This window comes from Dendropsophus ebraccatus, chromosome 5 (genome assembly GCF_027789765.1).
Source record: "Dendropsophus ebraccatus isolate aDenEbr1 chromosome 5, aDenEbr1.pat, whole genome shotgun sequence".
Taxonomy (NCBI): Eukaryota; Metazoa; Chordata; class Amphibia; order Anura; family Hylidae; genus Dendropsophus; species Dendropsophus ebraccatus.
In genome coordinates this window covers 122,343,951-122,362,981 of record NC_091458.1, presented here as the reverse complement: position 1 = coordinate 122,362,981, position 19,031 = coordinate 122,343,951, and the positions used below count along the sequence as shown (strand labels likewise).

Genomic DNA, 19,031 nt, shown 5'->3' with positions numbered 1-19,031 from the left:
CTCAAACGAGAATGTTTATAGTTAACCTATAATCATTCACCATATTACACAGATTAATAGTCGTTAGTAATGATTGTTATAACGATCAATACTATGATCGTTTACTGTTTCTGATCCTAGGAAAAAGATTGAACGATCTGGAACCATTAAAGTGACACTGTCACCCCCTTTTTGAATTCTGACTCCTCTACACAGGTGTAATGGGTAAATTTAGCAGTTTTCATAACTTATTTTATATCATACGTCATGGTGCTTGTTCATGTAAAAAGTGATCTTTTATCATCTGCAGATTGTGCTAAATGGGCGGGGCTTCACAACAACAGTGCCAATTAGCCCTGTCCACAACGTCACCATAGGCCCCACCCTCAGTGACATCATTGACACATAGGCCCCGCCCCCTTAACATCCATTGTTATGGGCCAACCTAGAGGAGGTGGGGCCTAGACCTTTAGGCTAGCCTGTACCAATGGTCGTCAATGTGGCGGGACCTTTGTGGCAATGACGTCATGGAGAGGTGGGGCCTACGGTGGTGCTGTGGGGCGGGGCTAAGTGGTGCAGTTGCCGTGAATCTGCACAATCTGCATGTGATAAAAGATCACTTTTTACTTGAGCAAGCACCATGATGTATGATATGTAAGGTATGAAAACTGCTAAATTTACCTTTTACATCTATGAAGAGAGAAGTCAGAATGCAAAAAGGGGGTGACAGTGCCCCTTTAACAATGATTTTAGGGTCAGATCTAAACGATCTACGACACAAACAATTCGAGAGTTGCCTGCAAATTACACAAAACGATTATCGGTTGAATTCTAACGATATAAAAATTTTCTAACATAAAGGGGGAGATTTATGAAAGGGTGTAAATATACACCTGGTGTAAACTGCCCGCAGCTACCAATCACAGCTCCTCTTATATTCTACCAGAGCTGAAAGTTGAGCTGTGATTGGTTGCTATGAGCAGTTTACACCAGGGTATATTTACACCTTTTGATAAATCTCCCCCCTCCCCCCTCCCAGGCTTTTATGGATTCAAGATGACAGAGTAAAAAGTCTTTGGGGGAGATTTATGAAAGGGTGTAAATATACACCTGGTGTAAACTGCCAACAGCGACCAATCACAGCTCAGCTTTCAGCTCTGGTAGAATATAAGAGGAGCTGTGATTGGTAGCTGCGGGCAGTTTACACCAGGTGTATATTTACACCCTTTGATAAATCTCCCCCTATGTCTGTATTCATGTTTTCCCAAACTCTCTAGGGCTGCATCCCAACTTCTTCAGCCACCTGTATTCAAATGCCAAACGATCGGACTCAACATGCTCAAGCTGCGCTCCTCTCTCTGATATGAAACTACATTGAGCACTGTGGATTTCTTTAAGGGGAAAAAAATATTGACCCGTCTTTTCCTTTAAAATTTCCCTAGATTTTAGTGCAGATTTTTGTATATTTCGGTTACTGCCTCCCTTATCTAGTAATTGCTCGTATCTATCTTTCACATACTAAAATTGCCCAGGATTTCCAACAGGAATATTTTACACCCTGTAATCTACTGCTAACAAAACAAGTGGAGAGGCCATATAAGCTCTGACTAGAAAGCATATATCCAGATGTAAAGTGTTGTGTTAAGCCATTATTGATTGCTAAGCAAGAATGGATGTGCACTGAACACAGGTTACATAGGTTTATAAAAAGAATCATGATGGATCAATAGCTTTTTGCCCTTACTTATCCATCATACCTGTTTATAAAAACACACGTATATTGGCCATCACTTTCCGCCAAGAAATCAATAATTCCAATGCTGTAGAATGTTATTGCTTTGGCCGCAATGTAGATCACAGCCCTTCTATATACCTAAACGGCACTCGTAAAAAGAGGGTTCCACCTATACTTTGCAAAGGGGAAATTGCATATTTTAAACTCTCTCTTTATGAGATTCTATCCCAGCATGCTCCACAAAATAAAATCGGTAATTGCTGCCTTACAACTACCGCATTATAGTCATACACCAGATCTTAAGAATTTGCGATCAGTTTCCACAAATGGATTAACTTGAGGGCAATAAGTAAAACAAGGGTAGAAAAGTATAATGTTCTCCATAGCTTGTGCACTTGACCCAGTGAGTGACTTCCATAAGGTATAATTTATGGCCCACGTGGTAAGGCTTTACAAGGCAATTGCTTTCTTTTCAGATTATTCTGTAGTGTTACTTCGTTTCGAGACATTTTATGTCAAGTACTCTTCTCGGGAAATAGTCGGATCACAGGAAAATTCCAGTGTGTTTTAACACGAATGCACAATGGCGCTTGCTAATGTTAAAAATGAACATTCAGGCCATTTTTAAAAGACTTTTATAGATATTCAACCCTCCAAGGATCCTGGAGCAGATCAATGGACGCCAACCAAGATCATTAAGTATGACTTACCTTGCCCATTTCCTTTCCTCTCTGCCTTTGAGGTTCTTTCAGAATGCAGCTGAATGTCTTTCTGGGGAATTTCATTTAATATCTTGGCAGCATGCTCAATTCCTTCTGTCAGAATCTTAAGGCAGGCCTATAAATATAAGGTAGAATATTTTATTGCTAGAGTCAGCAAAATGATTTTGTTCAATGAGCTCCTAACTCAAAGCACTTTATTATGATTATTATGATTACCTCATTGGCAGCTGGTGAATTCTAAGTGTATAATGCTCTCCACATGTCTGCGGCACTGCACACATACAATCAGTCTTTGTTACTTCTAGAACATAGCCACATCGTGACCTACGGCCGCTACGGCCATCGGCTCCCTCGCACGGTAAATCAGCTGCCCTATTCGGTTCTATAAGGGATCAGTCATGTACTTTAATAGTAATGGCATAACCAAGACTCTCTCTTTTATAACCTGCAAAGGGGTCATGGTGCCTACTATACAAAATGGAAAAGGTATCAGGCAAATTCGTGAAAAGCCTTCCAGTCACTGGCATACCTATCATGAAGGGAGGCCACACAAATGCTATTGGCCTCCTGAGGAGTGGTTGTTTCTATGCAGCAATAAGCACAGAGCAAGAGACTTTAAAGCTGTTATATGTCTTAACTTGCCTTTTCCTGGAGGCATATTGGCCCATATATTGTAGACAGATGCAACTACAAATCACTAAATCAAGTTTGCATCCAGGTTCGGCTGCCATATGACTGCCCTCTCTAACATATAGTCAGTTTTTATGAATTATTCTATTATTCTACATCTTCAGATTAAATTATTTTATCTAGTCCGCACTGAATCAACCTCATAGGCTTGTGAGAATAGTAATGTACCTCTGTTCTTGAACTTAATTGGTTCCGGAAGGCAGTGTGAGAACCGAGCAGTGTCCTTCCATAGGAAATAATGTAAATGTGTTTAATTGGTTCCAGCAACCACCAATAATTACCTACAGTACCCAATTACATTGATAAGTGCCCAGTTTATTCACTACAGTACATTATAGATCAGCATTATACTGTACAGGACATTATACACAAGAAATATTCAACAAAACCAGCGATTATAGTACAGTAGTCACCAACTCCTCACATAGGGTACTATTACACGGAACGATAATCGGCCGAATCGGCCCTATCCAGCCGATTATCGCTCCTTGTAATCGGCTGATTGTTGATATAGGTTCTGACCTATAATCGTCGGGCACCAACCGCACACCGCTACGTGTAATAGCGGTGTGCGCCCGACATTGACTATATGAAAAGAGGAATACATACCTATCCAGGTTGCAGGGCTCCTCTTCCTCTGTGCTTATCCATGAGTTCCGTGCACTCCAGTTTCACAGCGGCTTGTGTCAGCTGACAGGCCGCTCGGCCAATCACAGGCCGGAACCGCCGCGGCCAGTGATTGGCTGAGCGGCCTGACCGCTGAGACAAGCCGCTGTGAAGCTGGAGTCCGCGGACCTGGGGAGAAGCACAGAGGAAGAGGAGCTCTGCAGCCTGGATAGGTATGTATACAGTTTAAACAAGGGCTGCAAGGACATTGGTAACAATGTCCCTGCAGCCCTTGTTAAACAATTATCGGGCCGTGTAATAGGCCCAGTAAACGAGCGCCGATCTAGCAGATCGGCGCTCGTTTACAGGTATTATCAGGCCCTCATCGGCCCATGTAATACCACCCTTATCCTTTACTGTATAGAGTCCCCCCAGCACTGTAATTTATGGGAGATGGTGGTGCACTGACTGTACTACTACTGTACTGTATATGCACTTTAGCAGTCTTATACAGTACAGGATGGGAGATGGTTCCCTGACTGTACTGTATATGCACTGCAGCAGTCTTATACAGTACAGGATGGGAGATGGTGGTGCACTGACTGTACTACTACTGTACTGTATATGCACTCCAGCAGTCTTATACAGTACAGGATGAGAGATGGTGGTGCACTGACTGAACTACTACTGTACTGTATATGCACTCCAGCAGTCTTATACAGTACTGTACAGGATGAGAGATGGTGGTGCACTGACTGAACTACTACTGTACTGTATATGCACTCCAGCAGTCTTATACAGCACTGTACAGGATGGGAGATGGTGGTGCGCTGACTGTACTACTACTACTGTACTGTATATGCACTCCAGCAGTCTTATACAGCACTGTACAGGATAGGGGATGGTGGTGCACTGACTGAACTACTACTGTACTGTATATGCACTCCAGCAGTCTTATACAGTACAGGATGGGAGATGGTGGTGCACTGACTGTACTACTACTGTACTGTATATACACTCCAGCAGTCTTATACAGTACTGTACAGGATGGGAGATGGTGGTGCACTGACTGTACTACTACTGTACTGTATATGCACTCCAGCAGTCTTATACAGTACTGTACAGGATGGGAGATGGTGGTGCACTGACTGTACTACTACTGTACTGTATATACACTCCAGCAGTCTTATACAGTACAGTACAGGATGGGAGATGGTGGTGCACTGACTGTACTAATACTGTACTGTATATGCACTCCAGCAGTCTTATACAGTACAGGATGGGAGATGGTGGTGCACTGACTATACTACTACTGTACTGTATATACACTCCAGCAGTCTTATACAGTATAGGATGGGAGATGGCGGTGCACTGACTATACTACTACTGTACTGTATATACACTCCAGCAGTCTTAAACAGTACTGTACAGGATGGGAGATGGTGGTGCACTGACTGTACTACTACTGTACTGTATATGCACTCCAGCAGTCTTATAAAGTACTGTACAGGATGGGAGATGGTGGTACACTGACTGTACTACTACTGTACTGTATATGCACTCCAGCAGTCTTATACAGTACAGGATGGGAGATAGTGGTGCACTGACTGTACTACTACTGTACTGTATATGCACTCCAGCAGTCTTATACAGTACTGCAAAGGATGGGAGATGGTGGTGCACTGACTGTACTACTACTGTACTGTATATGCACTTCAGCAGTCTTATACAGTACAGGATGGGAGATAGTGGTGCACTGACTGTACTACTACTGTACTGTATATGCACTCCAGCAGTCTTATACAGTACAGGATGGGAGATGGTGGTGCACTGACTGTACTACTACTGTACTGTATATGCACTCCAGCAGTTTTATACAGTACAGGATGGGAGATGGTGGTGCACTGACTATACTACTACTGTACTGTATATACACTCCAGCAGTCTTATACATTAGTGTACAGGATGGGAGATGGCGGTGCACTGACTATACTACTACCGTACTGTATATGCACTCCAGCAGTCTTATACAGTACAGGATGGGAGATGGTGGTGCACTGACTGTACTACTACTGTACTGTATATGCACTCCAGCAGTCTTATACAGTACAGGATGGGAGATGGTGGTGCACTGACTATACTACTACTGTACTGTATATACACTCCAGCAGTCTTATACAGTATAGGATGGGAGATGGCGGTGCACTGACTATACTACTACTGTACTGTATATACACTCCAGCAGTCTTAAACAGTACTGTACAGGATGGGAGATGGTGGTGCACTGACTGTACTACTACTGTACTGTATATGCACTCCAGCAGTCTTATAAAGTACTGTACAGGATGGGAGATGGTGGTACACTGACTGTACTACTACTGTACTGTATATGCACTCCAGCAGTCTTATACAGTACAGGATGGGAGATAGTGGTGCACTGACTGTACTACTACTGTACTGTATATGCACTCCAGCAGTCTTATACAGTACTGCAAAGGATGGGAGATGGTGGTGCACTGACTGTACTACTACTGTACTGTATATGCACTCCAGCAGTTTTATACAGTACAGGATGGGAGATGGTGGTGCGCTGACTATACTACTACTGTACTGTATATACACTCCAGCAGTCTTATACAGTACTGTACAGGATGGGAGATGGTGGTACACTGACTGTACTACTACTGTACTGTATATGCACTCCAGCAGTCTTATACAGTCCTGTACTGTATGTGAAGTCTCACCAGTGCTAAACTCACCAGGTGAAACCCACGGTCCACGATCGCAAAATCTTTCAGATACTGAGCAAAGTTTGAATTCTGAACATAACTTCTAGGTATATTTTTGTTCAAATACTTCAAGACTGGGCGTTCCAAAAGTGTTTGAGAACCAAAACAAACTTTCATTGAAATTACTGTTTGTGTTCCGAGCAGTTTGAGAACCGAGGTACCACTGTAGGATACTTATATATTAAAAAATCCAGCTTTTATACCTTTTTGTAGCCTTTAGTGCTCTGATTCAAAGAATATTTTTTTATTTTGTCATCTGCCACCCTATATCTTAGGAATGGGGGGGGGGGGGTGTATGGCCTATTGCACAACACAGAGACTAGTCCTATACACATGTAATAAATACTATGTCACTGGCTATATACACTGGCTACTCTGAAAATGTTAATGATGGCTGAATATATATTCCTGTGGGAATATGCATTGCAAAGGTTCCAGGTTTTCTTTTAGTTATTATATTATTTCTCAAAAGGAGTTATCCAGAATATCCTTAAGGGGCCATACTTATCTTACATATGGGTTAGCTATGATTAATAGATTTCAGGTGTTATTGCTGTGATATAGGGAAAACTACATTATTTTGTCCAAATGAATTACTGGAGAAATCTTTAAAATCAGTGAGTAGCTGTATGAAGGAGCTACTAGATGACCCCAGGTCAACATTTCCAATAAGCACGACTATAGGCGGTTGTGTTAAAGAGGCAGATCATATCTTAGAATCTAATTTTGTAAACGCTAGAAAGATGATAATCTATTACCTGTGACTAGACGGCTTGAATTTAATCCTCTGCAGAGACATGGACTATTTGGCATTTCCAGATTAAAATCAACTTTTGAACAATTTTTCACAGATAGGCCTTTGGGACTTCTACAATAGCTGAATTTTAATGCTGAATCTAGAACACATGTACTATTGGTTGACTCCCCCTCCCTTCCCTTGGAAATGGTAACACTCCCTTTATCTTTTCTCTCCATCATAGGCAATACAACATTAACAAAAATGTCAAATACCTGTACCGTGTCTTTACTATGTTCCTTGTCTCCGTTATATTCTTGGCAAAACTTTATCTGAGTATAAAGATACGCCACGTCACTCAGTGAATCGAGGACCCAGTGTGTGGATTCTTGGCGCTCGTCTCTTCCAGATTTTATAGACACATCTCTTCCAGATTTTATAGACACATCTCTTCCAGATTTTAAGGACAGACTTTCTTCTTTAGAGGATGTACTCATTTCTGGAAGTTTCAAAGCATTTCAGGAACAAAAAAAAGAGGCTGATAGGTGAAGGAAATAACAGGAACAAAGAAGGAAATGTACTACAAAAACAAAGGGGGGGGGGTTATTGTTGCATTATGTGTTTACTTACTCGTCTCTTATGTTAACACACAATAAAATAATACAGCCATAACTTCCAGGTGAAAATACAGACAGATTTTTTCAATATAATATTGTTTGTCCGTCAGTGCACAAACGGTAAAGAACGGGTATAAAATAACGGGTGTAAAAATAGTGAACATGCATGTGTGGGCATCCATTGCACTACAAGTTACACTGGAGCAAAGCACACCACCCATTCTGTTTAAATGCAAAATAAGAGCCTGTGGAGCCTCATTTAAGAGTCTCAAAACACAGGACTAGCCAGATATCTCTCCGGGAAGGAGCCAGCCAAGGGATGGTTCCTGTAGGAAAACCACCAAAACCACCATAGTAAGTGCCCCTATAAGGTCATATAATGACAAGGGATAAACCAAGGCCAGGTATCCACCCACAGACAGCTGTTTCGGGTGTTGCCCCTCATCAGTGTGGAGGAGCAGGATTCTGGCTAGGTGGGAGCAATGCCTAGTAAATCCATAAAAGAAACAGATCGATGATCACAGGGAGACCAGCCAAACGATAACACTGCCGGCTGCCGGTTAAAGCGCTCAATGCAGTGAAGATTTAAGAGTCTCGAAACACAGGACTAGTCAAGTAACCATATGGGAAGGACTCAGCCAGCATGGCCTTGGTTTTTCCCTTATTCTATTGACACATAGGGACACTTAATATGGTGGTTTTGCCCCGCCTCCAGTGTCCTCCATAGGCATACACAGGCTCAGTGTTGGATACTTGGGGGGGGGGGGGGGGGGGCAGGGTCACATGCTCCTCCATGTTGCCCATCTTATGGACAGAATAAACACAGTGCAGGGCAGCGCAGCCTGGGGTATGGGTTTCTGATTTTAGCCCTATGAGTTACACAAGGAGCTACTGTCAGTATATACAATGAGTGCAGTTATTAATACTGTACACTGAACTATTTTACTATAAAGTGACCAACCCCTTTAACTGACCTCTTCTGATGCAAGTTGCAATTTACAGAAAAGTCACTGGAAGTTCCAGTTGACATCCATTGCAGGGCAATATACATTGTTTTTAAACCCTGTATGATAAGAAACAAGAAACTAGTACATACTTCTCTTTTCTGCTGCAAGTTCTTCTTTGGAGATAGTTCTGTTTATCACCACCCGTCGTGCCCCAGCACTATGTATCTCTTTTCTTCTTGTTATAACTACATTTGAGTTCTCCATTGCTGCCCACAGGTGATGTTGAAGAGATTCTTTTATGCTGTTTACAAGCTGTGGAAGCCAATTCTCCACAGGGCCGCTACATTCAAGAGGCTGCAATAACAGAGAAAGCAGGTTACCAGCTAGGCACTGGTCAGGGGTTTTCTAAGCATCTCAGCATGGTGGTTGTAATCATACTGACATCCCCTTTGATCAGGATAACGGTATCTTATATAAGTGATGTCTTTAATAAAATATCTACACCACACAGAGAAACCAGCACAAGTTCTGAATACAAAGCTGTGGTTTAAAGGACGATTTTCAGAGATTTTTACTAACATAGACATCAGGTAATGGATTAGTTATTTGTACTGAAAACTGGTATTTAGTTTTAACAGATCTTGTTGGTCAGGCTAGGACTTTTAAAGGAGTATTCTGGTTACAAAAATATTTTCAGATCAACTAGTGTCCGAAAGTTATCCAAATTTGTAAATTACTTCTGTTAGAAAATCTCAATCCTTCCAGTACTTATCAGGTGCCGTATGTCCTACAGGAAGCAATGTATTCTGTTATGTCTGACATGGTACTCTCTGCTGCCACCTCTGTCCATGACTAAAACTTAGCATGGCACAGAGGGGCTGTCCCTGAGCACCAACGCTCCAAGGGAGGCGGGATTACAGCTAACTCGATCACGCCATCGGTGACTAGTTTGACACTGAGGACCGCCCACATGACTAGTTGAGGGTAATTTGTATATGGCGGTCAGACACTTACAAACTTAATTTTTGAGGGGTATATGCGAAGCTCATAGGTGTCAGTTACACGTTTTAAAAAGGTGCAGGGGGCTTCATTATGCTGTACATATACAGTAGTTTCCTTGGGATTTTGAAAGTCTTTGGTTCCCTTTAAGTTGCTCACCTTAGTAAAATAAAGCTCTTCTCCTAAAAAACTTCTTACACCCAAAATCTGATGGCAATCTTCCTGAGAATTTCTTTGATAAATAAGACTTTCCACATGCTTGAATATCTTCACAATGTAACCACTTAGAACATCCAGGTCATAACCTGTTAGAAACAAACACACATTATTCTGCAGAAGACAAACTAGGACAATATGTTCACAAGTACAAGCTTCTTTAAAGGGGAACTATCAGCAGGTTAGAAGAATCTGATAGCTAATAGCCCCCTATTGCACAGGAGACGCCGAGGAGGAAAGTGTGTCTCTTACCTTCCTCCTCAGCACCATTCCGGTGCAGTTAGTTATGTTCCCTGTAGTCCGGTGAGACCATTAGGAGCACCAGTTAGGCCCACCTCCATTGTGCCGATCCCCCCCCCCCCCGCCGGCCTGCCACTTTCTAATGATAATGAATGGAGCTGGCCAGTGGGGGCGCCGGTCCGGCAATATGGGGGCGGGCAGTGCTCCTAACAGGTGCTCCTAACTGTCTCACCGGATCGCGGAGCACACAACTAACTGCACAGGCATGGTGCTGAGGAGGAAAGTAAGAGACATACCTTCCTCCTCTGTATCTCCTGCAGGTTAGGTACCTCTAATCTGATGATAGTTCCCCTTTAAATGTTTATACATATGTAACTATTAGGGTCTATTAAGACTGGTTGTATATTGTAGCTCTGTCCCATCTTATTTTCTCTGCCCTTATGGGCATAACAGTGTAAACTGCTGTACACACTCTAAGGGTAGCTTCACACATTGTACTGCAGCGGATTTTCTGCTGCGAATCAGAATAACTGAACACAGCATCAAATCTGCTGCGGATCTGCTGCAGATCCGGTGTGTGTGAAGGCACCCTGAAAGGGGCCAACTGGGAAGTCTAGCACTCTAGATCCAGTTGGTGGCGTCACCTTAGCATCAGAACCGTAGCTGCGCCCTAAGCGCCTTCCTTGTCACCACAACACTTTGCTAGTGGGGGTCTGCGTGTATCAGTCCTTTCTACTGGTACACTCTATAGTGGGGGTGTCTGGGTAAAAATGTACCCATGGTCTTAAGTGAAGACACATTATATTAGAAATAGGGGTAAACTTGATCCATAAATGAAAAATTTTCATTTTTCTCCACGCCAGTCAATAATAGATACAACCTCTTAAGACGCAGGAAAATGGCAGTTTACACAGAATTCAGCTTTTGGCATATGAGAAGAGGAAAAAATCCCCTTGACAGGTTTAGAGAATCCCGAGGAGAGATTAAAGAGGTTATCGAGGCTGTGCATGGCTGTTTTTTCCCAAGAACAGCGCCCCATCTGTCCCCAGGTTTTGTGTGGTATTATAACTCGACTCCATGTACAATGGAACTGAGCTGCAATACCACACAATACCTGAGGGCAAAAGTGGCACTGTTTTTGGACATTGAAGATAGCCACTTGAAGTTGTTAAAGGGGTTATCCAGTATTGGAAAAACATGGTCACTTTCTTCCAGAGACAGCCCAACTCTTGTCTCTGGTGGAGTTTTGCATTTCAGTTCCATTAAAGTGAATGGAGCTTTAATTGCAAACTACACCTGAACTGGAAACAAGAGTTGTGGCATCTCTCTTGAGGAAAGCAACCATGTTTTTCCAATGCTGGATAACCCCTTTAAAACACAACATCCTGAACATACTATGAGTAGCTAAGTTGAATAAAAGGCCATATAAGTGCCTGCCATACCTGTAAACTGCCATACAGTAATAAATCACTTTAAATAAAAACATATAAATAGTCAGCGCCCTGCAAGTAGAAGATGAATAACACATGCTTAGTATAACACCACGCCAACAGTAACATACCGTATGATACCCCATTGTTCATAATAACATTAGAAAGATGGATCAGTAAATGACAGAATCCCATTGTTGATAATAATATTAGATTGAAAGATGGAGTATTGTGACTGACAGATCACCACTGTGAACAAGCTGAAGCGTTCTGTTGCCCCGCTGACACCATCAGCTGTTGTTTGTGCATATGCAGAGTTTGATGTCGGGATCCAACAGAAAAAGCTAGCGGGAATTAGCTGCAAATGCTGAGGAGGGAACATCCTGAATTACAAATTAACATATGTAACTCCGGAGTGACCTGAGATGCCTCTGATGCTTTATTTATGTTCCTGCTTGAGAACGAGAGAGAATTAAATGCTGGGAAAGCTCACAGAAGGAATAAAATATGTGCAGTTTGATGAAGATCATGCTGCTCGGAACAATAAACCACTGATATTGGATCACAGACAGATTGGCTTTATTGTCAGTTAAAATTTAGAAGCACCTGGTGGCCTGAGCTATAAAGGCTTCTCTCATTGTAAGAATAATTATCATTACATCTAGAATAAACACCAGCGAGATTCCACCACGAGCAACTACTGTCTTAAAATGGATATTTATGGAATCATTTGAATATTCAACATATTGCCTAGTAGCTGTACTAGACGGAATCTATTATGGCAGAACAATAGTCTTGGCCTCGGAATCTGAGAATAGCAAGTATGTACTATATAGGCTCAGATTTATGAAAGTGTGAAAATAGAAGCTGGTGTAAACTGCCCGAAGCAACCAATCACAGTTCAGCTTACAGCTCTGGTAAATGCTGGTACATGAAAGCTGAGCTGTGATTGGTTGCTGCGGGCAGTGTGTACCAGCTTCTATATTACACACTTTCATAATCTGGCCTGTCAATAGAACTACTTTTACATAGTTATGTGTTCTACATCAAAGAATATGATGGATACTTCTGCTACCTACGGTAATTTGCTATTTACTAGGTTTTCTGAGCAGATCTGTAAGATCTTGTACATCATGTATCTTAGCTAAAACAATTATTTATTCATCTTTGATAACTTCTTTATCCTACTTTTTCCAACCAGGATTCCTTGGAACCATAGCGCACTTCAAAACCTGGCCAGAGGGTTTCCAGACCATAGCAGAAGCAGCACCAGTGGCTTGTACAGTAAAATGGCAAACTGGTTTTAATCTGCTTTAATGTACTTGGCTCATTTTAGGTGGGAATGATAGAGGGGGTTCTGTTCTTTAGAGATAAGGGTGAGAATCTGTTCTGTCCTGTAGTAGTTCTCTTATCAGTTCATTAAGATATTAATTGCTTTATCTATTTTTTAAACTATAGAGCCTAAAGAGACTCTTCCAGTAGGTTTATGGTGTCCTATCTCAGGGTAGCATAAGCTAGAGACTGAGAAGCTGAACAGAATGATGATCACTTACATTGTCCTGTGCCGCTGATATAGAGATCTCCTCCCGAATAACATAGACAATAAGTAGTCCTCTCCATTATGTGCATGAGCCCAGTAGTCCTCAGTATTCAAATAAAGCAGAAAACTACGCCCACCAACTGCTGATTGGCAGTTATCTATCCATGCTGTGTATAAGTAGTCACCTGTCAATCAGCAGCTGAAAGGGGGGGGGTAAGAATCCTATTCTCCTGCATATCAGGAGAACGGCCGAACAGAATGATGTAAGTAATACAACTGATCTGTTCAGCATTTCTGTCACTAGTTTTTTTCTGCCCTCATTAAAGGTGGAAAAAACCTAGTGACAGATTCCCTTTTAAACAAGAGTTTCCTAGGCATCCAGTTGCACAGAGAAGCAGGGATTCAATAATCATTCCATCGCCATTTATGATATTCTACTTTCAATAGAAAAACTTAACACTTAACATGTTGAAGTCACATAAATAATAAGTAAATAAAACAGTATACAAGACATGACTACATACCATAACAAACAATGTTGAGTGTATCTTCCAAGGATAAGAAAAAAAGCCGTGGAAAAACTTGTCGCTTTTGTTCCAAGTGAACTCGGACAGCCCGTTGACAGCGTTCAAGTTTATAGTTCAGCAACTCTAGCAAAGACTGCAACCCTGATAAGAAATTCCCAAAACATTGTATTAATATCTTAATATTACCATTTATCATACCGTGTGGGTTGCACAGTTCTTTTGTATTTTGCGCTTCCGTTCTTTGCTCCCAGCGACTTGAAAGATTCTTTTTTACACACAAAAGACAAAAACATGTATAGGCCTGGTAATTCTCACAGGTAAGGGCTTGTGACAATATGTGCAGATTAGGTAAGCATCCTGTCAGTAACTTACCTGACCGCGCTCCAGCGTCGTCTGGCCCGGCTGGAGCGCAGCGCCGTCCTCCTCAGCAGGGCCGGGTGACGTCACGGAGACCCGACGGCGTCCCTAGTAACCAGGGGAGCCGCGGGTCTCGCGTTAGTGAGCGTCGCCCGGCCGAGCAGCTGAGTGCTGTTGTACTCAGGCTGAGTGACGGATCTCTCTGCCACTCGGCCTGCAGTGCACCAGCTGCTGTGTGTCTGGATTCAGGAGGCCGGACCAATCAGCCTTTGGTCCGGGCTCCTGATCCAGTATAAAGTGTTGTCAGTGCCAGCTTCTAGTCGCTGGCTATTAGTTTATCTGATCCCAGCTCCCCCTTGTCCTTTTCCTGCATTTCCCGTCCTAACTCCTTCCGCCTGACTTATCGTGTTCTGACCTTCGCCTGACCTCCGACTTTCCCTTGTGTTGCCCGACTTTGTACTGCGTTGTCTGTTTGGTTTGACCTGGCTTGTTTCACTATTCTCTATTGTGTTTTGTATGTCCGTACTGTTCTGTGTCTCACTTACGTAGCGTAGGGAACGCCTTCGTGGTTGTCCGCGACCGTTTAGGGTCGACCGAGGCAATTAGGCAGGGTCAGTGGGGGGTTCAGATTCAGGGCCCACTGTCTCTGTCCTGTCTGTTCTTGCCGTTCCCTAACAGAATAGCCAGCCCTTTTTACAGGTTAGTTACGTGTGCCAAGGATTGTTTATTATGGATCCTATGAAAGCACTAGTGGAACAAATGCAGAACCTGAACACCCTGGTACAGAATCTCGCTGAACGGGTTCAGGAGCAGGAGGCTGCCCCCCGACAAGTTACCATGACCACCCCTTCTCCCCCTGAACCACCTGTACAACTTCCAGAAAAATTCAAGGGAGATAGAAAGAATTTTCGAACCTTCAGAGAGGGGTGCCGATTGTTCTTTCGACTACGTCCCCGCTCCTCAGGGGACGAGTCTCAAAGAGTGGGGATTATCATGTCACTGTTGCAGGGTCCACCACAGGAGTGGGCATTCTCTCTCCCTCCCAATGCCATAGAATTAACCTCGGTTGATTATTTCTTTTCGGCTTTGGGATTATTGTATGACGACCCTGACCGGACTGCTGTAGCCGAGCGACAATTGACGTCCTTAAAACAAGGAAAAAGGCCAGTTGAGGACTACTGCGCAGAGTTCCGCCAGTGGTGTATCCCATCCAGTTGGAACGACTCTGCTCTGCGCTATCAGTTTCGGGTGGGCTTATCTGAGCAGCTAAAGGACTTGTTGGTAGCCTATCCTCCCCCTGAAACGTTAGAAGAGACCATGACGTTAGCCATCAGGGTGGATCGTCGTATGCGGGACAGACGTAGGGAGAAAGGAACCGCTAAACTCTGTAAAACCCCTACTTCTTTTCTGGCTCCTTCTAAACCTCCTCCTTCCCTGTTACCACCGCCGGAGGAACCCATGCAGATCGGTGCTATCGATGCGGGAACTAGACGAGCCCATCGTATGCAACATAACCTCTGTCTGTATTGTGGCAAAGCTGGACACCGTGTTCGGGAATGTACCTCCAGGCCTGGATCATCGCCGGAAAACTCCAGCGCCTGAGTGACTGTCGAGGGGGTCACTCAGGCGCACAGGTACCACTCGATAAGAATAAGTTAATGGTCCCCATCTCACTATGTTTGGGTGAGAAATGTATTTCGGGGTTTGCACATGTTGATTCAGGGGCATCAGCTAATTTTATTCATTCCGGGTTTTGGTCCAGTCTGGGGGTATGTCCGCTTCAGCTTAAATGCCCGCTGAGTATTACTGGGGCGGACTTTACCCCATTAGCTCAAGGTAGAGTAAAATATATCACTCCTCCTCTTGAAGTGAAAGTGGGGTCGATCCATTCGGAGTGTCTTGATTTTTTGGTTATGGACAATTTGTCTTCCAATGTTATTTTAGGTTTGCCCTGGTTAACCCAGCATAATCCGGTATTTGATTGAGCAAGCAGAGAACTCGTTCGATGGGGGCCAGAGTGTGCTGCTCACTGTATTTCTTTAAATTTAACAGGATGTTCTTCGTTAGAAGGGGAGATCCCCGAGTTTTTATCTGATTTTCTTGATGTTTTTGATGAAAAATCGGTGGACGAGCTACCCCCTCATCGTCCATACGATTGTGCTATTGATTTGGTTCCTGAATCTAAATACCCGAAAGGGCGAATCTTTAATTTGTCTAGACCAGAGAGGGAAGCTATGCGGGATTATGTTAAGGAAAGCTTACATAAGGGTCACATCCGTCCCTCCTGTTCTCCTCTTGGGGCGGGATTTTTCTTTGTGGGTAAAAAAGATGGTGGATTACGCCCCTGTATTGATTATCGGGAGCTAAATAAAATCACCATTAAAAATCAACACCCGCTCCCTTTGATTCCTGATTTGTTTGATCAGATTGTAGGGGCCCGGTGGTTTTCTAAAATCGACCTCCGGGGGGCCTATAATTTGGTTCGAATAAGGGTGGGTGATGAGTGGAAAACTGCATTCAATAACCCCGAGGGACACTGTGAATACCTGGTCATGCCCTTCGGGTTGTGTAATGCGCCTGCAGTTTTCCAACGTTTTGTCAATGATGTGTTTCGTGAGTACCTGGGTCGTTTTGCAGTGGTGTACTTGGACGATATCTTGATTTTCTCTCCAGATTGGTCTTCACATGTCGATCATGTCCGCAGGGTTATGGAACTCCTAAGACAAAATCAGTTATTTGCCAAGCTGTCGAAGTGCCAGTTTGGTGTTCAGGAGGTCTCTTTTCTGGGATATAAGATCACCCCTAATTCTTTTGGTATGGATCCCCTTAAAGTGGCGGCCATTGAAAAGTGGGAGCGCCCAAGGAATCTGAAAGCTCTTCAGAGATTTCTGGGATTCGCCAATTACTACAGAAAATTTATTAAGGGGTTCTCAGTGATTGCTAAACCCTTAACTGATCTTACCAGAAAAGGAGCTGATATGGTTAACTGGACTCCTGAAGCCATTCTGGCCTTCGACAAACTCAAAACATGTTTTTCTGTAGCCCCGGTGTTAATTCAACCTGACTTTGAACAGCCTTTTATTGTCGAGGTAGATGCATCAGAGGTGGGAGTAGGGGCTGTCCTGTCACAAGGTCCAGAAACACTCACTAATCTCAGACCCATAGCCTACTTCTCTAGAAAATTCTCCAAAGCTAAATGCAACTACGATATAGGCAATAGAGAACTCCTTGCCATTAAGTGGGCGTTTGATGAATGGAGACATTTTCTAGAGGGGGCTAAACACAAAATTAAAGTTTTAACCGATCATAAAAACCTCGTTTATTTAGATAAAGCCAAGCGCCTTACTCCACGGCGAGCCAGATGGGCATTATTTTTTACACAGTTTAATTTTGAAATCACCTTCAGACCAGGTTCCAAGAATGTAAGGGCAGATGCTTTGTCTCGTAGTTTTAATATTAACGAAGTCCCCGTAAAAGAATCCGAAACCATTTTATCTCCTGGGGTGGTGGTGGCTATACTGCAGCCCGATCTGGCTGCTCAGGTGGTTCAGTCTCAGTCTATGGCGCCTAGAAACACTCCAGAGAACAAGTTATTTGTTCCCCCAAATCTTCGGTTGAAAGTGTTGGAAGAAACACATTGTTTAGTACTGGCAGGTCATCCAGGTATTGCTGGTACCAAATATCTACTGTCTCGCCATTATTGGTGGCCATCCTGGGCTACAGATACTAAGCTGTTTGTAGAGGCGTGTGAGATTTGCGCCAGGTCCAAGGTTCCTCGCAGGTTACCGGAGGGACTTCTTCAACCCCTGCCTCTGCCTACTAGACCTTGGACCCACATCTCCATGGATTTCATAACTGATTTACCACCCTCTAAGGGTAAAACGGTAATTTGGGTGGTTGTTGACAGATTCTCGAAGATGTGTCATTTAACTCCTCTCAGCAAGCTTCCTAATGCTCGTACCTTAGCCTCTCTGTTTATCAGTCATATCTTACGTTTGCATGGGGTACCAGTGAATATTGTTTCGGACAGGGGAGTACAGTTTATATCTAAATTCTGGAGAGAGTTTTGTGGTCGCTTAGGTATATCTTTGTCCTTTTCTTCAGCCTTTCATCCACAGTCCAATGGACAAACGGAGAGGGTAAATCAGTCACTGGAGCAATTCTTAAGGTGTTTCGTTGCAGGTTCACAGGAGAAATGGAGAGAATACTTACCATTGGCTGAATTTGCTCTAAACAATCGTGAAAGTCAGTCTCTCAAAATGTCGCCGTTCTTTTGTAATTTTGGGTTTAATCCTCGTTGTTCTTCTGTACATGCGTCCGAATCTATTAATCCATGCGCCGAAAGAATCTACAGAAAACTGTGCACAGTTTGGGCCCAGGCTCTGCACAACCTGGTTAAAGCCCAAGAAAATTGTAAAAAACAATTTAATAAAAGACGCATATCTGGCCCTGAGTACAGGGTAGGTGACAAGGTATGGCTCTCTACTAGAAATTTGAAATTAAAGACACCATCTGGTAAACTTTCTCCAAAATACATTGGTCCTTATGCTATAGTAGAGATCATAAATCCAGTATCATTTAAATTGCTGTTGCCTAAGAGTCTAAGAATTCACAATGTTTTCCATAAATCTCTGGTGAAAAAATATGTTAATCCTGTGTTACCGTCTGCTCCTCCCGCTCCGTTGGTTATTCAGAGTGAACTAGAGTATGAGGTGGAGAGAATTCTGGATTCTCGTCGAGTTCAGAATTCTTTGCAATATTTAGTTCATTGGAAAGGATTTGGGCCAGAGGAGCGCACTTGGGTAGCAAGTAGAGATAGGCATGCGTCACGTCTAGTTAGACAATTTCATCTGCATAATCCATCTAAGCCTGGTCCCTTAGGTAGAGGTCCGGAGGCCCCT

At 43.2% G+C, this 19,031-nt stretch overlaps 1 protein-coding gene across 1 annotated transcript in view; it reads right to left on the bottom strand.

Annotated features, from left to right (window-relative positions):
- The window catches only part of LOC138794189 (uncharacterized), a 316,322-nt gene that overhangs the window by 225,595 nt on the left and 71,696 nt on the right, over positions 1–19,031 (bottom strand). The window contains exons 34-38 of the mRNA XM_069972965.1: positions 13,771–13,914; positions 9,980–10,125; positions 8,971–9,175; positions 7,533–7,756; positions 2,425–2,551 (exon numbers count right to left, since the gene is read on the bottom strand). Coding sequence (XP_069829066.1) covers positions 2,425–2,551; positions 7,533–7,756; positions 8,971–9,175; positions 9,980–10,125; positions 13,771–13,914 — 846 coding nt within the window. The remainder of the gene's footprint in view (positions 1–2,424; positions 2,552–7,532; positions 7,757–8,970; positions 9,176–9,979; positions 10,126–13,770; positions 13,915–19,031) is intronic.